The sequence below is a fragment of the Chiloscyllium punctatum genome, chromosome 8 (assembly GCF_047496795.1).
Source record: "Chiloscyllium punctatum isolate Juve2018m chromosome 8, sChiPun1.3, whole genome shotgun sequence".
Taxonomy (NCBI): Eukaryota; Metazoa; Chordata; class Chondrichthyes; order Orectolobiformes; family Hemiscylliidae; genus Chiloscyllium; species Chiloscyllium punctatum.
This window is the reverse complement of record NC_092746.1, coordinates 66,816,817-66,843,315: the sequence shown is the minus strand read 5'-3', so window position 1 is coordinate 66,843,315 and position 26,499 is coordinate 66,816,817. Positions and strand designations below refer to the sequence as shown.

Below are 26,499 nucleotides of genomic sequence, written 5' to 3'. Positions count from 1 at the left end.
GAGGTTGGATCCCACACCAAGGTGACAAGTTGCCTGCAAAGGAGACCTCAGGCACACCGTATGTCTGAGGCCCATGTGAAACTGGATTAATCCCAATGGCAGCAGGCAGAAGTCCTGAAGTGGTCCTAATTGACTATGATTCACCCGAAAGGCCTCAATTTGTGGCAGGGCAGGAAGGTTGACCATGATCTGTCCCTTAGAATTGAATTCCTGTGGAGGTGGGAAGGTGACACCATCTGGGTGTGACACACCTCACAAGTTAACTGCCCTTCCTGCAAAGCATTCCATGCTGAAAAATTGCATGAACAATTGCACAGTATTTTCAATTTGTACTTGTTTTGAACTGTGCTCTGTATACTTTGAGCAGAGTTGAAAAGTATTTCAAATCTCACTCGGCCAGGAAAGGAATGAGACTTTCTTGTTACTTATTGTAAAATTAAATTGGGCATTTCTTAACTCCACTTAAACCTTATCGTTTTTAGAGTCAAGGACAAAGACTAATAAGTTAGTTTAAGTTTTGGTGACTGCCAGAATTCCAACTTCAAATGTTTTATTCCTGCATTCTAATTAATAATTGCTTCAGATTGCACTTCTATTTATGTAAAATCCACAATATGTAGCATTTTAGTTTCTAGATTTAACTTCTGTATTGACTGTACAAATATTTCTAAATTTTTGAAAAAGTGTAATTTTTAAATTACATTTGTTCGTTGTGAGGATGGTCTCTGACACATAACCAGCTAAACTCTTCATGACTCAGGAAACATAAAGAAAGAATTTGTATATACCAAGTCTCACATATTTTAGCTCCTCATCACTTCCCAAATTACAGACTGGAATCACTCACCACAGCAACTGTTGCTGCTAATTTATATCAAGGAAAGGACCTACAAGCAGCAATGGGAATAAAGGCTGATAAATTTTTGTATCCGATGGAGAACAGTAAATGGCTACAGTCAATGGTATAACTTCCTTGTTCAAATAGAATCACAAAATTCTTTTGCCATTTTGAAGAGGCAGCAGAGACTTGGGTTTAATATCTCGTTAAAAAGTTTGTACTTCTGCCAATGTGCTATTCCCTCATTATTGCACTGAAGTATTAAATTAGTGCAAATCAAATTGAGGAGTAGGATTTAAAGCTGAGATCTTTGCATCCATAGGCAAGAATGCTTTCCTGAGAAAAACAGATATACGATTCATAAATATGTCAGGGCTTTATTGGACAAAAAACAGACTCCAGGATCTTTGCCTTGAGTTACACAAAAAATAATGAAAGTTCATAAAAACATAAACAACAAATTCATCATGAATAAAAACAAAAATTGCCAGAAGTGCCCAACAGGTTGGACAGTATTTGCGGAGAGAAGCAGTTAACACTTCACATTTCCTTGGAATAGAAGGAAGATGGAAATGTCTGAGTCTTTAAGCTAGTAGAATGTGGGGGATCAAAGGGAAGGTCTGCAATAGGATAGAGAGCAGCAGAGAAGAATTAACAATGATGTAAAAGCTAAGAACAGTGGAATGGATAAAGAAACAGTTGTTAAGTCTGGCCTGATGGCAGGTTAATGGCTATATAGTAGCCATTTGAATGCAAAATTTGTGGTAGGGATACTTTTTGAAAAAGTTCTGAGGGACGGAATTACTCTCCCCTGGGAGAGAAAAGGATTAATCAAGGGTAGTCAGCATGGCTTTGTTGGGGAAATCATGTCTGACATGTTTGATTGACATTTTTGAGGAGGCGACTAGATGTGTAGATGAGGGTAGTGCAATAGACATTGTCTACATGGACTTGAGTAAGGCTTTTTACAAAGTCTTGCTTGCTAGACTAATCAAGAAAGGAAGTGCCCAGGGCAATTTGACAAATTCGATACAAAACTGGCTTAATGGGAGGAGTAGAGGTTTAAAGGTTGCTTTTGTGGAAGCCTGTGTCCAGTGACATACCGCAGGGTTTGGGTCCACGGCTGTTTGTTGGATAGATTAATGATCTAGATGGGAATGCAGAAGGTTTGATCAGTGAGTATGCAACAGGCACATACATTGCTGGTGTGATAAACAGCAAGGAGGAAAACTATAGATGATATAGGTGGTCATAACAATAGCAAATGGAATTTAATTCAGAAAAGTCAGAGATGGTACAATTTGAGAGGACTAACAAGGTAAAAAAAAACAAGGAATAGTAAGACCCTTGGAAGTACAGAAGATCATAGGGACCTTGGTTTTCATTGAATACAAAATTAGGGAAGTTACGGTAGAGGTACATAAAGATGTTAGTTAGATCTCAGTTGGAGTACCATATGCAGTTCCTACCACACTAGGAAAAATGTGATTTCACTGGGGAGGATGCAGAAGAGATCCACCTGATGTTGCCTGAGCTGGAGTGATTCAGCTATGAAGAGACACTAAGCAGACTGGGATAATTATCCTTAGAGCAGAGAATGCTGGGAGATGGGAGTGGGAGTCCTGATGAGATATACAAAATTATGAGAGGGACAGTTAGGGTGGGCAGGAAGAAAATTTCCCTTCAGTACAAAGCCCAGATAAGTATATGGCATATGTTTAAGGTAAGGAACAAGTGGTTTGGAAGGGATTTCAGGAATATTCATTTCATCTGGAGGGTAGTGGGGATCGGAAATCACTGTCTAACGGGTGGCATCAAACATTTAAAAGATGTTTAGATCAACACTAAACACAGTTGCGTCTAAGGCAATGATCAAATGCTTGAAATTAGGATGAGAGTAGATAGGTGTTTAAGACCAACACAGACAGAATGGGTTGAAAGGTCTTTTTCGTTGCTGTAAAACTCTATGATTCAATAATGTGAAGACCAAAAGAAAGAAACAATTAATATAAAACAAAATACAACAAGGTGGAGGCAGAGGTTTTGTTCTAAATTGTTGAACTTAAAACTGAGTTCCAAAGCAGGAGAGGTTGAGAGGAAAGATGAGGGGCCATTATTCAAGCTTTGCTGAGCTTCACTGGAATGCTGTAGCAGGTCAAGGAAAGAAAAGGCAGTGTTGGAGCAAGGTGGAAAATTAAAACGAAAAGCCACAGGAAGATCAAGGTCATGCTTGCTAGCTGAACAGTAGTGGTTTGCAAAAGAAATACTTAGTTTGCATTTGGTCTGCTCAATGTCAAAGAGCAACACAAGCAGCAAACACATTACACTAAATTGAAAGTAGTCCATGCAAATCACTGTTTCACTTGGAACAAGTGTTTGGAACCTTGAATGGAGAGAAAGGATGAAATGAAAGAACAAGTATTGCACCCTTAACTGAGCCTAATACCCCTTCCTTCACTATAACACCTTCCCATGCAAATACTGGAAGTGCAACCCAATACTGCTGCCTACCCAATACTGGGGAGACCAATCCTGTCTGGGTTCAGGGTAAGGGAAAGTTAGTTCTGGCTACCCATGCCAGCTACCCTATAATATCAATTAAAGCACCATTTGAGGCCAATATTCTGAGGCTGACAGACAATTTCCCCTTGATAGCTGAATTCCCTGATAGACTAGTCCCTGATAATTGATGTGTTCATGAACCTGGCATTATCATGGCACTCAGTTCAGGTCAGTATTTGTCTTTTTTGTATTCAATTTTAGTCAGTTGAAGTCTCAGGTAATCAAGCCAAATGACAAAAGTTGAATATTGATCATTCATTTTCACTACGATGGTAAATGTTAATTTTTGTAAAGAAGATAAACTTATTTTGAAGATTTTGCAAGTGTTCAGAGCTAAAGTAATGTGTTTAGAAATTTGATGCTTGAAATTAGTTGCAACAAGCCCCAACTTTAAATGCATTGTGTGCATGCTTAGCTTCTACTGACAGTGATGAGTACAGAATGACTGATCCACTTAGGAAATGGCTTTGAATTATCAATTCAAAACTCACAGCTCACAGCAAATGCTCAAGGCAAGTTAATTGGTTTTCTTCACATTTGAACAGTTTTTTTTACTGCAGAGAACAGGCAGCTTCTGCTGTGGAGAACAAAAAAAGCACACATTTTTATTGTGTCTCTCTGTGTCTGTGCCTTTCTTGTTCCCAGTTCCAATATGCACAGTTAGCTGAGTACCAGAATTCCTTGCTGTGTAGTCATCCTTGTAAAATGCTGTGTTTGAAAACAGTTCTTCTTCCTTGCAATCTATAGCTTTTAAAGGCTGAAAAGAAAAAGACATGGCTCTTACAGTGTACATGATGTGAGTAAGCTTCTAAATGAATACTTTGTCTTTGTCATCACAAATGAAAAGGATGATACAGATATTCTAGTTAAATAGGAGACATGTGGAATATTAAACAAAATAAGCAAAATGAGAAGGGAAGTATTCGAGGGACTGATCGCCCTTGAAGGTGGATAAATCACCAGTCCTGGATGAATGGTACTCTAGGCTGTTTAAGGAAGGTATAGAGGAAATAATGGATACTCTCAGGGAATGTTCCAATCCTCATTATATGTAGGGGTGGTACCAGATAACTGGAGATCTGCAAACATTGTACTGTTATTAAGAAAGGGTACGAGGGATAGACCAAATTATTATAGGCCAGTCAGTCTGACCTCAGAACTGAGCAAATTACAGGAATTAGTATTGAGAGATAGGATTAGTTGTTCCTTGGAAATTAATCAAAGATATTCAGCATGTTTTAAGGTGAGGTCATGTTTTACTCGCTTAATTGACTTTTTAAAGAAAGTAACAGGAGGATTGTCGATGGTCATAGAGTGGATGTTGCCAAAGTAGATTTAAGCACAAGATCCCACAAGACAGACTGTTCAGAAAATTCAAAGCTCATGGGATTCAGGAGAGTATGGGTATTGGATTCAAAATTGGCTCAGAGAAGAATAAACTTAGTTATTAGAGACAAAAAAATCCTGCCGATTATGGAATCCAAGGTTATCAAGCAGGAAGCCAGGCAAAACCAGGAGGTGAAGAAGTCAACGTTTCAGGTGTAGCCCTTCTTCACGGCCTTCTGAGTCCTGAAGAAGGGTTACACCTGAAACGTTGACTTCTCCACCTCCTGATGCTGCTTGGTTTGCTGTGTTCTTCCAGCCTCCTGCTTGTCTACCAGAGAGGAATAAAGGACAATGTTTGATGGATGTTTCTGTGAATGCACACCGGGTTGCAACGTTTTTCCACGGGACCAGGGTCTCTTGCTAATTGTTGTATATATTAATAATTTAGATTTAAATGTGGGTAGTATGAATTGAATATTGGTGGTCGACACATAGACTGGCTGGGTTGTTGAAGATCATGGCTGTGAGCTCCAAGAAGGTATCATTGGTTTGGATGGGTGTGCAGAAAAGTGACAAATAGAATTCAGCCCAGAGAAGCATGGTGTTATGATTTTGGGGCAATAAACAATGTAAAGGAACATACAACAAATGGGAATGGTATGAAGTTTATTTCACCCAGAGGGTGATGGGGTCTGGAACTTACAGCTCGGTTAGACGGTTGAAACAGGCACCTTCATTTCATTTGAAAGGGATTTGGATTTGCACCTGAAGTGCTGTAACTAGGCAGGGCTATGGACCAAATAATGGAAAGTGGAATTGGAATTGGAATGATTTACCTAGAGCAGGCAGGATGGGCTGAATGGCCTCTTTCTGTGCTAAAACATTTCTATGCCTCTATGGTTTAACTGCAACGACTCTGAAGAGGATTGATATCATTCAGGTCAAAGCAACCCAAATATTTGGCACCTCATTCACCATTTTGAATGTTCCCTTCCATATTGATGTGCAGTTGCAGCAGTGAATAAGATCTACAAGATGTTTGGTCACAAATTTTCAAGGCTTGGTAGATAATACTGTCCAAACCTGTGACATCGACACCCAAGAAGAACAAGGTCAAGTCAAAACAAAAACACTCTGTTTCTGCTAGCTTCCTACTGAGACACAACCATCCTGACCTGGAAAATGCCATCACTGTCATTTGATTGGATCAGAATAGTGGGATCTGCTCCCTAACACTTCATACTGGATTAGTGGTGCTGAAAGAGCACAGCAGTTCAGGCAGCATCCAACGAGCAGCGAAATCAACGTTTCGGGCAAAAGCCCTTCATCAGGAATAAAGGCAGTGAGCCTGAAGCGTGGAGAGATAAGCTAGAGGAGGGTGGGGGTGGGGAGAAAGTAGCATAGAGTACAATGGGTGAGTGGGGGAGGGGATGAAGGTGATAGGTTAAGGAGGAGATGGTGGAGTGGATAGGTGGAAAAGAAGATAGGCAGGTAGGACAAGTCCGGACAAGTCAAGGAGACAGTTACTGAGCTGGAAGTTTGAAACTAGGATAAGGTGGGGGAAGGGGAAATGAGGAAGCTGTTGAAGTCCACATTGATGCCCTGGGGTTGAAGTGTTCCGAGGTGGAAGATGAGGCGTTCTTCCTCCAGGCGTCTGGTGGTGAGGGAGCGGCGGTGAAGGAGGCCCAGGACCTCCATGTCCTCGGCAGAGTGGGAGGGGGAGTTGAAATGTTGGGCCACGGGGTGGTTTGGTTGATTGGGGCGGGTGTCTCGGAGATGTTCCCTAAAGCGCTCTGCTAGGAGGCGCCCAGTCTCCCCAATGTAGAGGAGACCACATCGGGAGCAACGGATACAATGAATGATATTAGTGGATGTGCAGGTGAAACTTTGATGGATGTGGAAGGCTCCTTTAGGGCCTTGGATAGAGGTGAGGGAAGAGGTGTGCGCACAGGTTTTACAGTTCCTGCGGTGGCAGGGGAAAGTGCCAGAATGGGAGGGTGTCCCTCTACACCTCCATTCGCCATGACCAGGGCCTCCAAGCCCTCCGTTGTTTCCTCTCCAGACGTCCCCAACAGTACCCTTCCACTGACACTCTTGTTCGTTTGACCGAACTGGTCCTCACCCTTAACAATTTCTCCTTTGAATCCTCCCACTTCCTCCAGACCAAAGGTGTAGCCATGGGCACAAGTATGGGCCCCAGCTATGCCTGTCTCTTTGTTGGCTATTTAGAACAGTTGATCTTCCGTAATTACACCGGCACCACTCCCCACCTCTTCCTCCGCTCATTGATGACTGCATTGGCGCCACCTCGAGCTCCCGCAAGGAGGTTGAGCAATTCATCAACTTCACCAACACATTCCACCCTGACCTTAAATTTACCTGGACTATCTCTGACACCTCGCTCCCCTTCCTGGACCTCTCCATCTCCATTAGTGACGACCGACTTGACACTGACATTTTTTACAAACCCACCGACTCCCACAGCTACCTGGATTACACCTCTTCCCACCCTATCTCTTGCAAAAATGCCATCCCGTATTCCCAATTTCTCCGCCTCCGCCGTATCTGCTCCCAGGAGGACCAGTTCCACCATAGAACACACCAGATGGCCTCCTTCTTTAGAGACGGCAATTTCCCTTCCCACGTGGTTAAAGATGCCCTCCAACGCATCTCGTCCACATCCTGCACCTCCGCCCTCAGACCCCAGCCCTCCAACCGTAACAAGGACAGAACGCCCCTGGTGCTCACCTTCCACCCTACAAACCTTCGCATCAACCAAATCATCCACCAACATTTCTGCCACCTCCAAAAAGACCCCACCACTAGGGATATATTTCCCTCCCCACCCCTTTCCGCCTTCCGCAAAGACCGTTCCCTCCGTGACTACCTGGTCAGGTCCACACCCCCCTACGACCCACCCTCCCATTCTGGCACTTTCCCCTGCCACCGCAGGAACTGTAAAACCTGTGCCCACACCTCTTCCCTCACCTCTATCCAAGGCTCTAAAGGAGCCTTCCACATCCATCAAAGTTTCACCTGCACATCCACTAATATCATTTATTGTATCCGTTGCTCCCGATGTGGTCTCCTCTACATTGGGGAGACTGGGTGCCTCCTAGCACAGCACTTTAGGGAACATCTCCGGGACACCCGTACCAATCAACCACACCGTCCCGTGGCCCAACATTTCAACTCTCCCTCCCACTCTGCCGAGGACATGGAGGTCCTGGGCCTCCTTCACCGCCGCTCCCTCACCACCAGACGCCTGGAGGAAGAACGCCTCATCTTCCGCCTCGGAACACTTCAACCCCAGGGCATCAATGTGGACTTCAACAGCTTCCTCATTTCCCCTTCCCCCACCTCATCCTAGTTTCAAACTTCCAGCTCAGTAACTGTCTCCTTGACTTGTCCGGACTTGTCCTACCTGCCTATCTTCTTTTCCACCTATCCACTCCACCATCTCCTCCTTAACCTATCACCTTCATCTCCTCCCCCCCTCACCCATTGTACTCTATGCTACTTTCTCCCCACCCCCACCCTCCTCTAGCTTATCTCTCCACGCTTCAGGCTCACTGCCTTTATTCCTGATGAAGGGCTTTTGCCCGAAACGTTGATTTCGCTGCTCGTTGGATGCTGCCTGAACTGCTGTGCTCTTCCAGCACCACTAATCCAGTATTTGGTTTTCAGCATCTGCAGTCATTGTTTTTACCTCCCTAACACTTCAGTCTATCAAACTGTGGCTGATGAAGAAGGCAATTCACCATCTTCCTACTGGCAATTAGGGATGGGCAATAAATGCTTGCCTTAATTGTCTTTTCCCCAAACAAATAACAAGTTATTGTCAAGGCTGTTATTCTCCTAAGCTACCTAAATTGTGTGGGTCTTACCCTTGGAATGTTAATAAGAAACAGGATTATACTGTACAACTCCTTGAGCCTGCTCTGACAGTAAATATGATTATCTTCTATCTCTATGTCACTTACCTTCCTGTTCTTCTTTACTCCTTAAGAGATGTTAATATCTATTTATCCAACGTGTAAATATACTCGGCAAAAGATCATTTAAAACCTTTAGGAGAGAGAGTTCCAAAGATCCATAATTCACTCAGTGAAAAATATTTCCCTCATCTCAATTCAGAATAATTAGTTCCTTATCCTGAGATCATGGCCTCAGTGTTTTAGATTCCCCAACAGAGAAATAACTTCATTGTGACAATCCTGTCAAACCCCATCAGAATCTTGGATGATATTTCAATGATATCATCTCTCATTCTTCTGAACTCCAAATATTCTGGAACAAAAATAGAAATTGCTGGAGAAATTCAGCAAGTCTGGCAGCATCTGTGAAGAGAAGTTAATGTGTTGAAGAAAGGTCACTGGACCTGAAATATTAATTCTGCTTTCTCTTACAGATTCTGCCAGACTTGCTGATTTTCTCCAGCAACTTCTGCTTTTGTTTCAGTCTTCAGCATCTGCAGCTCTTTGTTTTATTCCAGAGATTCTGGGTTCAACGTTCTCACCCTTTGATCAAAGAGTGGCCTCAGGTGAATGTCTAGTATGGCATCTTTGACTGAACTTATCAACTTTCACAAATTTGGATAGATGTAGACTAAAGAAAAAAAAACTTACATTTACATAGTTCCTTTCATGACCAGGGTGTACCTTTGAAGTACTGTCACTGTTCTAATGGAGGAAACACAGGACAGTCAGTTCTGCTATAATGCAGTAGTTCCGTTCTCGTGCAATCCCATGTTGTAAGAATATTGTGCAATAGCAGCACCATTTAAACTCATGGGCCTGGAATCATGTTATAACCAGTACATGCTTTCATACTTTGTGCTTTAGAAACAGTGTCCTCAATTCGTTTATTGCGATATAGCGAATTCACACGAACAAAATGCACATTATAGCAGAATGACCTGTAGTCAGTTTGCATTGTGCAATGTCTCATAGACAACAATCAATGGCCAGTTCATTTGTTTTTTTTTGTGATGTATGCTTTTCATCAGGAACTCTTCACATTCCTGATGAAGAACTTATGCTCCAAACGTTGACTGTCCTGCTCCTCAGATGCTGCCTGACCGGCTCTGCTTTTCCAGCACCACACTTTTTGGCTCTGATCTCCAGCATCTGAAGTCCTCACTTTCTCCTTTTTTTTTGTTCTGATCAAGGTATGTAGAATAGAATCAGAAAGTGGTTAAAGGACAGAAAGCAGCTATTAGACTTTTCTTGTCATGCCAGTTCACTGGATGAGCCACTTACCTTGTGCTGACTACATACACGCCAACATGCTTCCTTTGCTAAGTTATTTTTTTCTCCAAGTTAAATTCAGGACTGGAACAATTTTCAAGAAACATGCCTCTATGGAATAATTAAAGGAAAATCTGTTGAACCTTTTAAATAATGTGAGCATAACTGCAGAAATTGTTTACATTAAGTGAAAATTACCTTGTGCAAGACCATGGGGGAAGCATTACCAAATGCCAAATGCTACATCCCTGCATTTTGATAATTATCCAATTCTCATTTGAAGACCTTGCTTGAATCTGCCTCCACTACTTTGTTCGGTAAACCGTACAATACTGAGAAAAAGTTTACCTTAAGTTGATCTTAGTTTTTTTTTGGCCAAACTTTTATGTCAGTGTCCTATGGTTCATAACCTTTCCTCTATTGGTGGGAGATTCTCCCTATCTGCTCTGACCAGAGTTCTCATTATTTTACACATCTCTGTCAAATCTCATCTTAATCTTCTTCACTCCAAGGAGAATAGGCTGAACTTTTTCAATCAATGCCTGTGGCTGAATTTTCAAATCCCTGGAATCATCCTTAACAATCTTTCTCATATTTTCACACTATTCTTAAAATGTGATGCCCAGATGCAACCCTAGTTGAGGCTAAACAAAAGTTTTCTACAAGTTCATCGTAACTTGCTTGCCTTTGTATTCCATGCTCTTATACACAAACTGCAAGATTTATATGCTTTATGAAATGGTTATCAACCTTCTTTGATTTATGCATGTATCTCACACATCTCTCTGTTCCTGCACTTCCCTTTAAAATTGTCTCCTTTATTTGATATTGTCTATTCTAATTCTTCCTGCCAAAAGGAATAACTTCACACTTCTTTGAATTATATTTAATCTGTCACTGGTCTGTCCAGACTGTGAAGTTGATCACTATTGTTCATACAGTTCACAATAGTTGCAGACTTTGTGTCAAATTGTGTCTTGTACACCAAAATCTACATAATTGATATAGATTAAGTAAGGCAGTGGTCCTAACTCTGACCTCTGAGGAACTCAACTGCCTATATCTTCTTCTGGTCTAAAACCAATCTTTCACCACTACTGTTTATTTCCTGTTTATGGCAACCAACTTCACAACTGAATAACTATGCTCTCTGTTATTCCATTAGTTTAATCTTCATTGATGAGAATGTTATGTGATGTTTTATCAATGACTGTCACCAACTCGCTCTGTTAAATCATACAAAAACCTCAGTAGACAATAGACAATAGGTGCAGGAGTAGGCCATTCTGCCCTTCGAGCCTGCACCACCATTCAATATGATCATGGCCGATCATCCTTAATCAGTATCCTGTTCTTACCTTATCTCCATAACCCTTGATTCCACTCTCCTTGAGAGCTCTATCCAACTCTTTCTTGAATGAATCCAGAGACTGGGCCTCCACTGCCCTCTGGGGCAGAGCATTCCACACACCCACCACTCTCTGGGTGAAGAAGTTTCTCCTCATCTCTGTCCTAAATGGTCTACCCCATATTTTTAAGCTGTGTCCTCTGGTTCGGCACTCACCCATCAGCGGAAACATGTTTCCTGCCTCCAGAGTGTCCAATCCTCTTATAATCTTATATGTCTCAATCAGAACCCCTCTCAGTCTTCTAAACTCAAGGGTATATAAGCCCAGTCGCTCCAGTCTTTCAGCGTAAGGTAGTCCTGCCATTCCAGGAATTGACCTCGTGAACCTACACTGCACTCCCTCAATAGCCAGAATGTCTTTCCTCAAATTTGGAGACCAGAACTACACACAATACTCCAGGTGTGGTCTTACCAGAGCCCTGTACAGTTGCAGAAGAACCTCTTTGCTTCTATACTCAATCCCTCTTGTTATGAAGGCCAGTATGCTATTAGCCTTCTTCACTACCTGCTGTACCTGCATGCTTACCTTCATTGACTGGTGTACAAGAACACCCAGATCTCTTTGTACTGCCTCTTTACCTAAATTGATTCCATTTAGGTAGTAATCTGCCTTCCTGTTCTTGCCACCAAAGTGGATAACCATACATTTATCCACATTAAACTGCATCTGCCACGCATCTGACCACTCATCTGTCCAGGTCACCCTGTAATCTCCTAACATCCTCATCACTTTTCACCCTGCCACCCAGCTTAGTATCATCAGCAAATTTGCTAATGTTATTACTAATATCATCTTCTATATATCTAAATACTATCTTCTATATCATTAATATATATTATAAAAAGCTGCGGTCCCAGTACTGATCCCTGTGTACCCCACTGGTCACTGCCTGCCATTCCGAAATGGAGCCGTTTATCACTACTCTTTGTTTCCTGTCAGCCAACCAACTTTCAATCAAATTAATTAAACATGATTTTGACTTTATACCAATCAGGACACCAGGAAGTAAGCCTCTGCTCTTCTTCAGAATTAAACCTTTTATGTTCACCTTTAACCAGTGCAGACTTAATGGGCTGAGTGTCCTTTTTCTGTGTTTTTGACCTCTGACACACTTAACAAATTCCTCTCCATCCAAGCCCTTAACACAGTCTATGTTTGGAAAGTCAAAATCCCCCACCATTATAACCCTATTCTTACAGATATCTGAGATCTTCTTACATATTTGCTGCTCAATTTCCTGCTGATTATTGGGGGGGGCCCTATAATACAATCCCAATAAGGTGATCATCCTTTCTTATTTCTCTGTTCCACCCATATAATTTCACTGGCTGTTCTCCCAGGAATATCCTCCCTAAGTACAGCCATAATGTTATCCTTAACAAAAAACGCCACTCCCCCTCCTGTGTTGCTGTCCCCCCCTCCTTCTATCCTTCCCATAACCCTGTATCCCAAAACATTAAGCTGCCAACTCCTCAAGCCACGTTTCTGTAATAGCTATGATATCCCGGTTCTATGTTCCCAACCATGCCCTGAGTTGATCTGTGTTCCTTGTTAGGCCTCTTGCATTGAAATAAATGCAGTTTAATTTTTAAGTCTTATTGTGTTCTCTGCCATTGTCTTGCCAACCTTGACTATTTAGCTTGCTCCCCTAATCTATTGTCCCAGCCTCAGACGTATATTTTTTTCTCGTTATCTCTTTGGGTATAGAGATCTTCCTGTCCTGATTGGTCTAGTGGGCAGTGAAGAAACATATCTCAGCATAGAATGGCACCTTGATCAGATGGGCCAATGGACCAAGGAATGGCAGATAGAATTTATTCAGATAAAAGTAAGGTGCTGCATTTTGGTAAGGCAAACCAGGGCAGGTCTTAGACAGTTAATGGTAGGTCCTTGGAGAGTGTTGCCAAACTAAGAGACTCAGAGGTACAGATGCATAATTCCTTGAAAGTAGAGTCGCAGGTAGGCAGAGTGGTGAAGAAGGCATTTGGCACACTTGCCTTCATTGGTCAGTGCATAGAGGAAAGCAATTAGGATGTCATGTTGCAACTGTACTGGACATTGGTGAGGCCACTTTTAGAATACTGCTTTCAATTCTGGTCTCCCTGGAATAGGAAAGATGTTGTTAAACTTGAAAGGGTTTGGAAAAAAATTACAAGCATGTCAGCATTGGAGGCTATAGGATGAGGCTGGATAGGCTGGGGCTTTCTTCCCTGGAGTGTCAGAGGCTGAGGGGTGACCTGATAGAATTTTATAAAACCATTGATGAATGAGGTAAATAGCTGAAAATGTGTTGCTGGAAAAGCGCAGCAGGTCAGGCAGCATCCAAGGAACAGGAAAATCGACGTTTCGGGCATAAGCCCTTCTTCAGGAATGAGGAAAGTGTGTCCAGCAGGCTAAGATAAAAGGTCGGGAGGAGGGACTTGGTGGAGGGGCGTTGGAAATGCGATAGGTGGAAGGAGGTCAAGGTGAGGGTGATAGGCTGGAGTGGTGTGGGGGCGGAGAGGTCAGGAAGAAGATTGCAGGTTAGGAAGGCGGTGCTGAGTTCGAGGGATATGACTGAAGGTGGGGGGAGGGGAAATGAGGAAACTGGAGAAATCTGAATTCATCCCTTGTGGTTGGAGGGTTTCTAGGCGGAAGATGAGGCGCTCTTCCTCCAACCGTCGTGTTGCTATGGTCTGGCGATGGAGGAGTCCAAAGACCTGCGCTGTCCTTGGTGGAGTGGGAGAGGGAGTTAAAGTGTTGAGCTACGGGGTGGTTGGGTTGGTTAGTCGGGTGTCCCAGAGGTGTTCTCTGAAACGTTCCGCAAGTAGGCGGCCTGTCCCCCAATATAGAGGAGGCCACATCGGGGGCAGCAGATGCAATAGATGATGTGTGTCAAGGTGCAGGTGAATTTGTGGCGGATATGGAAGTGTCCCTTGGGGCCTTGGAGGGAAGTAAGGGGGGAGGTGTGGGCACAAGTTTTGTATTTCTTGCAGTTGCAGGGGAAGGTGCCGGGAGTGGAGGTTGGGTTGGTGGGGTGTGTGGACCTGACGAGGGAATCACGGAGGAAGTGGTCTTTTTGGAACGCTGATAGGGGAGGGGAGGGAAATATATCCCTGGTGGTGGCCTCCATTTGGAGGTGGCGGAAATGAGGGCGGATGATACACTGTACATGGAGGTTGGTGGGGTGGTAGGTGAGGACCAGTGGGGTTCTGTCCTGGTGGTGGTTGGAGGGGCGGGGCTCCAGGGCGGAGGAGCAGGAAGTGGAAGAGATGCAGTGGAGGGCATTGTCCACCACGTCTTGGGGGAAATTGCGTTCCTTGAAGAAGGAGGCCATCTGGGTTGTATGGTTTTGGAACTGGTCCTCCTGGGAGCAGATGCGGCGGAGACGAAGGAATTGGGAATATGGGCTGGCGTTTTTACAGGGGGCAGGGTGGGAGGAGGTATAGTCTAGGTAGCTGTGGGAGTCGGTCGGTTTATAATAAATGTTGATTTGGTCGCCAGAGATAGAAATGGAAAGGTCTAGGAAGGGGAGGGAGGAGTCTGAGACGGTCCAGGTGAAATTGAGGTCGGGGTGGAAGGTGTTGGTAAAGTGGATGAACTGTTCAACCTCCTCGTGGGAGTACGAGGCAGCGCCGATACAGTCATCGATGTAGCGGCGGAAAAGGTGGGGGGTGGTGCCAGTGTAGCTGCGGAAGATGGACTGTTCCACATATCCGACGAAGAGGCAGGCATACCTGGGGCCAATGCGGGTGCCCATGGCTACTCCTTTGGTTTGGAGGAAGTGGCAGGATTGGAAAGAGAAGTTGTTCAGGGTGAGGACCAGTTCAGTCAGTCGAAGGAGGGTGTCAATGGAAGGGTACTGGTTGGTACGGCAGGAAAGGAAGAAGCGGAGGGCTTTGAGTCCTTTGTGATGGGGGATGGAGGTGTACAGGTGAACCAACCAACCAACCAATCAACCTTGGACTCCTCCATCGCCAGACCATAGCAACACAACGATTGGAGGAAGAGCGCCTCATCTTCCGCCTAGGAACCCTCCAACCACAAGGGATGAACTCAGATTTCTCCAGTTTCCTCATTTCCCCTCCCCCCACCTTGTCTCAGTCAAATCCCTCGAACTCAGCACCGCCTTCCTAACCTGCAATCTTCTTCCTGACCTCTCCGCCCCCCCCCCACCCCACTCTGGCCTATCACCCTCACCTTGACCTCCTTCCAACTATCGCATTTCCAACGCCCCTCCCCCAAGTCCCTCCTCCCTACCTTTTATCTTAGCCTGCTGGACACACTTTCCTCATTCCTGAAGACGGGCTTATGCCCGAAACGTCGATTCTCCTGTTCCTTGGATGCTGCCTGACCTGCTGCGCTTTTCCAGCAACACATTTTCAGCTCTGATCTCCAGCATCTGTAGTCCTCACTTTCTCCTCGAATGAGGTAAATAGCCAAGGTCTTTTTTCACAGGGTAAGGGAGTCCAAAACTAGAGGGCATTGTTTTAAGTTGAGTAGGAAAAGATTTAAAAGGGACCTAAAGGGCAGAGGGTGGTGCATGTATGGAACGAGCTACCAGAGGAGTTGGTGGAAGACAGTACAATTAGCGCATTTAAAAGACATCTGAATGGGGACATGACTAGGAAGGATTTAGAGGGATATGGACCAAATGTTGGAAAATGGGACTAGATCAGTTTAGGTATCTGATCAGCATGGATGGGTTGGACTGAAATGTTTGCTTCCATGCTGTATAACTCTATGATTCTACAATTGTTTGACCTGAGAGGGCAGACTGTGCCTTGGTTTAGTCCATCTCATCCCTAAGGTGACATTTCTGACAATGCAACAAACATTAATAGCCTATTTAGCTTGTTGAGCTTGCTTTGCCATTTAATACAATCTTGACTAATTGAACATATCAATGCATTTTACCCTCCATATTCCTCCAAACCATGTTGTGGATCCAAACATGGATCAGGCTAATTCTGGTGATGTGTAATCAGAGAGGAGTAATAAATGATCTCAATGACTATAACATAACAGAATTTGGCATTCAATTTGAGGGAGAAACTGTGTTGGAAATAAATTAAACTTAAATATGAATAATTACAAAGGAATAAAGGCAGTGCTAGTTGCAGTGGACTGGGAAAGGAATTGGGAAAGGAAAGCTGGTTAACTAACAATGTCAAATAAGGAAATAATTCATAGCTCACAACAAAGAGATATATCTCACTGAGGAAGAAGGATTCTAAGAAGGGGATAAGCCAACCATATTTAACCATAGAAGTTAAGGGTAGCATCGACTTGAAAGAATAAACCATACAATCTGTCAAAGATTAATGATAAGACAGAAGATTGGGAAAAACTTTTTAAAATGACAAAAGATCATGAGAAAAGTAGTAAATAGGGAGAAGATAACCTTTCAGGAAAAACTATAAAAAGGAATAGAGGGGCCAAAATGACCTAGACCTGTGGGAGAATTAGGCTGGCAAATAATAATGGGAAACCAGGAAATGGCAGAGTTGTTGCATAAATAATTTACACCAGTCTTCATGGTGGAAGACATGCTGATAACATTCCAAAAATACTAAAAAATTAAGAGGCAAAGGGGGAGGAGGAAATAAATATAATAAATGTCTCTCGAGAAAAACCTACCAGGGAAACTGATGGAGCTAAAGACTGATGTGTTCCCTAGACCCAATAGGATGCATCCTAACTTAATAAGAAATGAAGGTTATGATCTTCTGAGAATCCTTTGATTCTGGAAAAGTGCTGGAAGATTGAAAAAACTGATAATGTAGCACCATTATTCATAAAGCAAAGAAGACAAAAGAAAGATAACTATTGGCTGTTAATTTAACACCTGTCATTGAGAAAATCTCAGAGTCCATCACAAAAGACATAATAGCAGAGCATTTAGGAATATGTAATATGATCACGCAAATCAGCACGGCTTTGTGAAGGGGAGGTCACGACTGAAATATTTTTAGAATTCGTTGAGGAGGTAACAGGCAGGATAGATAAAGGGGGAGGAATGGATGTAATATATTTGGACTTCCAGACTGCATTTTATAAGTTACCACATGTCAGTCTATACAATAAGATACCATGATGTTAGAAGTAGTACATTTGCATAGACAGAGGATTGGCTAAATAATAGAAGACAAAGAGTTGGGAGAAATGGAACATTTTCAGAATAGCCAACTGTAAATAGTGGAGTGCCACAGGGAGTAGTCTTGGGGCCACAAAAAATGTGTGCAAAGATAACTGGTGAGGATGATACATAAAGTCTACAGTGGGATATAGACAGGTTAAGCAAGCAGCAGAAAACATGACAGATGAAGCATAATCTGGAAAAGTCTGAGATTATTCACTTTCACAGAAAGCAGAGCTGAATATTATTTAAATTGGGAAATGGATTTAGACTTCCTTGTCATGAATCAAAAACAATTAGACTAAAACTTTAACGGGCAGCGGGGAAGGCAAATGGAATGTCGGCCTTGATTTCAAAGAAATATAATTTTTGGATCTGACAGGTTCTGAGAGAGTTATTACTCATGAGATCCATAAACACTAACCACTACAGTGATATAATATGGATTTTACAGATAGAACAGCATTGAATCCTGAAAGAGTGACATGTAGCATCTGGTCTGCCTTAGTGTGTGTGCACAATGTCTATCATATCAATGTAACCTGTAACTGATTATTAATGTGCAATAAGCTAAATCTTGTTAACTGCAGAAGCTCTCACAGCTAGATCAGGAAGTGGTTTATCTCTACTATGTGAGATTAAACTGGTCATGTCATATCCTACCCTTGAAGAAGATGGTGAATTCAATCTTTATCATGAATAGTAGCTGAAAAGTGTAGTGAGCTGACATGCCCATACTATAGATCCCATTTGTTAACATGATTGGCAACAATATTGCTGTTCTCAGGAAAGCAGCCTTATACCAGCTGCCTCCAAACATGCCCTGGCTCAGTGTCACCTTCAATTAGCAGTCTGATCCTTCAAAAGCTGTCAACAGATTGAAAGCCCTGTAGAACAACAGTGTGCATCCAGGCTCACAGGATCTGCAGAACATTGATAGCTGAATCTGCTGGCTGTAGGGCTCAGCATCAGAGTAATTGGCTCTGAGTATGTGGGGCAAGGTGACTTTGTCCCTGTTCTTTTCTCACACTTTGTGTGCACATGTCTTCCTGAGCCTAGTGCATCCTGCTGATGACCTGTGGAACTATTTAGTCACACAGAAATATTTCACCACACGAATTACTTTAAAAATAAATTCCTCTTCAAAGACTTTCTCCATAAAATAGTTATTTTGCAGCATAGTAATTTAATCTTTAACATTATGGAAAGCAACAGATGGGAAGTAAAAATATAATCATTTTTCAGGAAATGAGAACCAAATGTTGACACGAAGTATATACTTTATGTTATAATATTGAAACTCCTGAATGCCCTCAACTTGGAATAATCTATTACATGCCAAGAGCAGAAATACTGCTTTGTGAACACCAAAAATTAGATTGCTCAGGATCAATCAGTTGGCTTATGCAAGAACTTCTAGGGAAAATCAATATCTAATCGTTGTAATGCATAACAAAGCTGCAAGTGACTTTCAAATATGCCTGTGTAATATTGCCAACATTTGGTTATCCAGTAATAGGATCATTGTGTGGAAACAATGCTTTACACTGTTTACTCTAAGATTTGGACATCCGTGTTGGATTTCCTCGATGGCAAGTATCAAACGTCTGTTTGAGAACAAAAGCTTTTAGTCATTTGCCTGATGTTCAATCCATAAAATTATAAATGGATGTAGGTGCTTGAGGAAGCCCTGCTTTATCTTGGCTGGGAGGCTGGGAGTATTGTTAGCTGAACATGGAATGATTGATTTTCAATGAGGGAGCAAATGTGATAATGAAGGAGTTAAGGGAATATTATAGTCAGAAAAGCAAATCAGAAGTAATTTCCATATTTTTGGTGATTTTTATCAGTTATCCACTTTAACAGTACTGGAGCATCTGGATGTTCTAACAATGTTCATAGGCATTTAACATAATTTTTATTTGTTTCTGATTCAGTCTCTGTAGTTTTATGAAAGAAGGTTCTCATGAAGATAGTTGGGAACTGTGAGTTCAATGGCCCAATTATTTAATTAGAAGATTCCCAACAAAATGCTCCTGAGTAAACATGTTTAGCTCCTGTCATATCAACTTTTTTGATGAATTTTCACAGTTTACAAAAACTGTCATGCAACAGTGAGTAGGGTACAACATGAGCTTTGCACTGTTCAACTATCACATCTTTCTGAAGTGCTCATGCGTAGGTCCATTTGTTCTAACTCAATCTGTTTCGGTCAGGTCACTGCCTTTTCAGAGGATGTGGTTGTGCTTATGAGGGATAGAGAAAATAATATGTCTCAGGTGGGGGAGGTGTTGGGGAAATTTTTAAAATAGTGTTTAATATTGTATTAATGCTAGTCACAACATATTTAAGAATCACCAAAACTCATCTATTTTTCTTCAATCTTCTCAGCTCTGAAGAGATTAATACCAAGACTGAGCCATGCAGCCTTGAAGTAGAATTGAGTTTGCTGTCTAATCAACTTCTTAAATCAAAAGGGCTAACAGATATTCTTCAAAAAGTAAGATTTTAATCCGTTTATTCCTCTTCCTTCAGATAACTAGCTTGCTATCATGGACAAAAAATGATTTTTGTATTTGCTTGTTTGCAGTGTTATAAATGGTGAGCTCAGTAAAATGCCTAGAGGCCAATTTATGGGAAATCAAGTTTATTAATGCCAGTTTAATTAATATGAGATATTTTCATAGAGCTTCAAAATGGCCTCCTTGGCATGCTTGTGTTGGATGTCATATTGTTGCAAATGTTAACAGTGTGAAGTAAACATTTGCTAACAGCGCCAAAGAGTGCAGATCATGATGTGAAATGCTTGTAGAGCTCAGTGCATCAGCCAATGATCACTCTAAACCATTTGAACATGCCTTCAGCAAAGGAAGGATCTTCCACCAAGACTAGATCATGGGAACATTAATGATACATATTTGGTTGTTGGTTGGTTCCTTCAGGCTTCAACTGAGAGTCCACATATGTTTTGTGTTTTCTACAATGATTTCAAGTTTGCCAAGGTCTTTAAAGAGCCCTGTGATAGTGCTGAAGGACTTGTCATAAATTCTGTATAAATCAGTTGCTCCCAGGCATGCTCTGCTGGCCCTCTGTTTGGCTGTCTGCTGTTAGAGGTGACCAACCAGCCTCAAACCACAAAAGTGTGGTCATGATCTAAGGTCAAGGAAAAGTAAGAAACATGTCCTGACACACTTTGCTTTCTGTAAATCAGAATAGAGCAATGTGGGAAAACAGAAGGTCTCATTATCTTTAATTTTGGCCATGCGCTTAGTAATGAGTATTCCTATAATGGCTAGACTGCCCCTTTGTGGAGGTCAGAATATGGAGGTATGTATCTCCTCTTCAGGTTAGCTGTTGCTGCCTCCAACTGTCAGTGGTTTTTGTGTAATCTATTTGGCTGATGAGACTGCCAGTGTTGAATAGTTGACCATGTCTGTAAGCAGTGAGATGTTGGTGTTACTGTAGTGATAAGTATGTGAGATTGAGATTAAGCTGTGGGTTTAAAACTCCCAGCACTCTTAAGAGATTCAGGCTTGTTTAAAACTTTGCAGGGTATCTTGACATGATGACAGCTATTGGCTGCTTATTGATGTCCCAAGCCAGTGAACAGAATGTGCTAACTTGATTTAAGACCATTGGAGCAGGCAGCACAAAGTTGCAGTCTAATTCTCACCATTTTGTGAGTCCTATCCAATTTAATGCTCTCTATTTTCAACACCTGGCTGCTTTTCATGATCATACAAGGTACCTCCTTTCAGGAATGTGACTTCCTCCTCAGTGCTCCTACTGTTTCATTTTGCCCAAGCTCTGCCTAATTTGAACTGCATTGAAGCCCTCAGCAATGTGCTGGTGACAGAGGATAGTTTTCTGGCACTTGGCCAATGAATGCTTCTGTTTTCAAATGAGCCTGCAGAGAAATTTTGATTGCAGCTGCTAGACAGATTGGAGTAGCTGGGGACTGGGTGTGGATGTGAACTTCTTTGCACAAACTTACTTGTAACAAGGCTGTACAGGTTTCCCCAGGGACAGGCAGCCAACAGTATCAAAACTGACCTCTGTGTGGTGTGTGCTGATAGCAGTCAGTGGCTCTGTTTGCCGAGGAGAATCAGTGTAGAGCAGTTTGAAACACATCCTCCTACAATTTCAAATGATGTCCTAGCTATCCAGGCTGTAAGTAACGAGTATGGCTTAATGACTTGTGTGAATTCTGAGCGATGCCTTCTGGAATAAAGCATTCGTAGATTGATCATGAGGTTTTTTTCTAATAGCACCTCAGTCATTTATTCTAACAATCAATACAACATTATTGTTCCACATAAAAGATTAATCTTATTCATGATTAAACTTCAATATCATTGATATTTACACAATATTCTCATATCCTAAAGAAAGAAAAAAAATCCTGTTCTGGAATGTATAAGGCTAAGTTAAAACAATACCCATCAGGAGGATATCATTAATAGTAATTGCATGGTAACTCAGTAACCAGAAATAATTTAACATATATAAATCACTTCTACACTATAGAATAACTTGAATTTTCTCTGATAATTGTCAAAATTGAATATTCAAAATGCAACTGGAAAATCATGACACAAGAGACTTATTTGTAACTGTTGCCAGGATCCGGAGTGAATTCTTTACTCAGTTATTCATGTCTGAAGTATAAAAGCTGCTTTGAGGATACACAACCAATTAAACTTCTCTCATGATGACCTTAAGCAAAAGTAAATGAAACAAATCCTTTATTGTTCACTCCTTCATTGCCATTCAGTCAGAAAAAAATGTTATTAAATAAATATTCCAATGTCAACTCCCCAAAAATGTCTGCAAGATTGAATGCTTGTAAACATCCATCAGAAAGTCCATTTTTGAAACTACTTTTTATCGCCATATACTTTAAGCAGAGAATGTTCTGTCAATAATGTTGCCCCATACTTTTCAAATCCACAAATTTGTCAACATCAACACAGCCCTAGAGGTTTAATTGGTTTTTGAACTAAAATCGAGCTGCTATAAGGAAGTGAAAAAACTTTGCGTATTTAAAAATTGTTCCACCTTTGATATTGGATTGCATTGAGAAAAACATGACTAGAAACAGGTGACAGAGGGATGGCTGCGCATTTTTCACCCTGTGAATTATTTAAGATCAATCAATTGGGGTAGGGTTCAGAATAGGGAGCTAACCCACTTCTGTCAGGACTGAATGTCAACTGTTGGTAGGGAAGAGAACTTCAATTTATTTGTACAAAACTAATTTTGTCTGTAGTTAGCATTTAATAGAAACCTACAGATTACATTTAAAAAATTCTAGCTTTAAGCAGAGTTTTAACAAGGTTTCCACTGGAAAAGCATTTAGGCTTAATGACTTAAAGAAGTAGCTGACACCAGCTCCTTGAACTGCGAGGCATGTTGTCATAGGAACATGAATTGCAAAAGGTTAGTATCAAGTACAGCAAGTAATGAGGAAAGCTAATAAACTGGTATTTATTGTGAGGGGAATTGAATACAAAAGAAAAGAAGTTATGCAGAGCTTTGATGGGACCACATCTGTAGTGCGATGCACAGTGTTAGTCATTTCCTTTAATGAGGATGTGCCAGTGTTGGACTGGGTGGACAAAGTTAAAAATCACTCAACACTAGGTTAAAGTCTAACAGGTTTATTTGGAAGTACTGGCTTTCGGTGCACTGCTCCTTCATCAGTTACCTGATGAAGAAGCACCGCTCTGAAAGCTAGTACTTCCAACTAAACCTGTTGGACTATAACCTGGTGTGTTACTTCTCTTAAGGAAGAGTGTAAATGTGTTGGAAGCGGTTCAGAGAACATTTCCAAAGTAATATCTGGAATAGATAGGTTTTCTTGTTGGGAAAGGTTGTACAGGCTAGTTTTCCATCTGCTGGTGTTTAGAATAGTTAAGGTGATTTGAATGAAATAAAATTCTGTGGGGTCTTCACAGTGGAGAGGATGGGAGAAAAATAAATGTTCTGATTTAAAACAATTTCGTAAAAAGCTTTTACAAATTCTAATTTGTTGCCTGCAATAGTTTTGGATAAATAATGCCTTGGTCTCCCATAAAGTTATACAATAATCAATTGCATACATAATTACATGATTATTACTCAAACACTTATAAAATGTTGGTATTTACCATTGGAAAATATACCAGCATTGTTCTCATTACTTGTTGTCTAATATATGCAATAAATATCTAGCTAATAGATGGTTAAACAAACCTAAGCTTTTATTAAAAATTGGGCTGACTCATAGGATAATTGGAAATTTAGCTAAGTTAATGATAACATACTTTTTATCCATAATGATAATTTGTGAAAAATAAACTCAGATTGAAGGAGTACATGGAATGCCTGGCATGGTACTGAGACAAGTAGACCCGGAAACATTACATTTCAAACCCTAGCATCTGTGTTCATCAAATAGCAACGACGCACAATAAATGGTTTAAAATTCCTGATCCTAATCATTATGCAGTACATAGTTCATGGATATCCCTGGGTATTTGTATAGAAAACAGGCTCAAACTTGGCAGTGGCTCCTAATAGATGAATACTTTGCCCAGTAAATAGATCTATATGTTTATCATGGTCGCTGGGCTGAGCTGCTGATGGTTTGTCGATGCTTGGTGAACCACAGTTCACATGAGCTAATTGGGTGCATGAAGTCAACCAAACAGCTAGTTGGTGCTGTCTTGAACCCTGAGCCATTAGGAGACTTTGGCCTTGTCAGCAAGTCACTACTGAGCTCCAGACATCAGCTTTCCTGTTTGCGACTCCAGTCTCTGGGATTACCTCTAGCCTGTCCTATTTGCAGGAACTTTGCCATCAATGTCTTGGCTGAGGTGTCCCCTCCCCTGATTTTTACTTTCTTTTGTTAGATTTCCAGAAGTGCACTTACATACAACTGAACACTTTTATTTTCCATCACCAAATCAGGCATCTTATTTCTACATCCAGTCATCACTGTCAGAAAATCACCCAAATTTCCAACTGAATAATTTACATGCACAGCCTGTTAAGGGCAATGCAAGCCATCAAAGGTGAGGGAGAGGTCGGGAGATGGGGAGGGGGCGAAATTAAAATGGAGTTGGAAGGGGCCTGCCCTAACTTTCTTTTTCTCTTATTATTTTACCACGTCCAGAAGTGCTCTTACACACAAAGGAATATATTTTCACCTGATCGCCAGCCACTAATGATAGTTTTTTTTTCCCCCACCTACTAATGCCTCCAATAAATCACCCAAGTTTCCAACTGAATAATTTATATGCAAAGCCTGTTAAGGACAATGTAAGCCATCAAAGGTAAACAAGGGAGGAGGGAGCTAAATGAAAATGGTGTTGGAAAGGGCCTCCCCTGACTTTGTTACCAAAATCAACTTGTTCAGGGATGTTCTTACTTCTAGACTAGGTGGGATTTGAACATGGGCCCCCACTGTGCCACAAGACCCTTTCTCCCATGATGCTTATTTTTCCTTTTATACCCAGAAGTGCAACTGAGTGACTTTCCCACCATCAAAATCACCATAACTTCTTTACCATTTTTGTCCTTTTAACTACCATCAGTATTTATGCCTGTGGCCAATTTTTTATTTACAAACAAATTAGAAGCCCATTGTGGGCCCTCCCCTCAGTTTTAATTGTTGTTCAGGCAAGGAAAACCAATTCCCTTGTCTTCAGAGGAAGAAAAATGATAGGGGAGAAAAGAAGCATGAAATTAGTGAAGTAATTATTTTCTGATTATCAATCAGGTACAAGAGGGATCGAGAAAAGGTTTACGGTTTGTTGGACTTGTGCAACACCAAAACCCTCCTGCTGATCCAGCAGAAAATCATGAAGGAAACTTAGCCGTTAACAGTCCTTTATGTCAAAACAACTCAAAGAAAGGAGGAAAGAATGCTTGTCAAAACACACCAAACAATACCACTCAAGAGAAACTCGCACAAAATCAGGAAACAGAAGCTACAGAGGGGAAGACGAAACAAAATATAAATCAAGGGGACACATTTCAGGATGAAGGACAAAGTGCTCCAGATCAAGCAAAAAGTGATGAACAAATCAATGGGCAAGCCATGGCAGAATTAACAAGTCAGGAATGTCAAAATGGTGCTGGCCAAATAAAAAACAAGAACACAGCTGATTGTGAGTCAGAAAGCAAAGTTGCTGATAAACCAGAAGCTCCATTGCAAGCAGAAACGTTTGACAGTAACATGGCAGAAGGTGAGAGTGAGAGCCAGGCTGGACAGGAGCAGTCTCCCATAGCAACCAACAAGTGCAATGAGGTAAAGCACAGAACAGAAAACTATGAAGCAACCGAAGCAACGATTGTGTCCGAAGAAACTGACACCAAACAGCAGGAACACCGGCGATTGGCAAAGCCTGAGGAGACTGAAAGAAAGAATGATGTGGGTGAGTTGCTATTACTGCGTTCTTGATAAAATATTTTGGGCTATTTATCTGATGTAACATTTATAATATTTATGTTATAATATTTATTATGTATATCAGTCTAAATATTTCATAATTCCAAACATTTAAGGATAATTTGTATTTTAAATTCTTATCATGTGTGTCGAAATAATATTGCATATCAAAGGCGCAGATTAATTTTGTTTACAAACGTTCCAAATAAACATTTGGGACAGAATTCGCAAGGGATCTGAATGTTTGGAGCTATGGTGAGATTCATGTTAGAATTGTGTGCAAAGTGCAGTGAGACTTAACCCAATGTTGGGTTTAACATTTGTGTTTTTGCTGAGTGGTGTGACAAATTTATTGTAGGCAAAAGCATGTTGCCAATGAGGGAGAGTTACTACTTGTTAAATGCCTCATCAATGACACACCTTGTCTCAGTAATATTCAGCATCCTAGCCTACTTGCTGCACCACAAGACATCCCGGATTCTCAACATGAAAGTCAGAAGGCGCAGGACTTCCTGATGTGAGGCTCTTCAAAGGAAAAGAACTTCACACACAGACCCATGCAC

At 41.5% G+C, this 26,499-nt stretch overlaps 1 protein-coding gene across 2 annotated transcripts in view; it reads left to right on the top strand.

Annotated features, from left to right (window-relative positions):
• LOC140480611 (raftlin-like) overlaps positions 1-26,499 on the top strand; it is a 111,673-nt gene that overhangs the window by 50,426 nt on the left and 34,748 nt on the right. For both annotated transcript variants that reach the window (XM_072575709.1, XM_072575708.1), the window contains exons 4-5: positions 19,894-20,002; positions 25,265-25,922. In XM_072575709.1, coding sequence (XP_072431810.1) covers positions 19,894-20,002; positions 25,265-25,922 — 767 coding nt within the window. The remainder of the gene's footprint in view (positions 1-19,893; positions 20,003-25,264; positions 25,923-26,499) is intronic.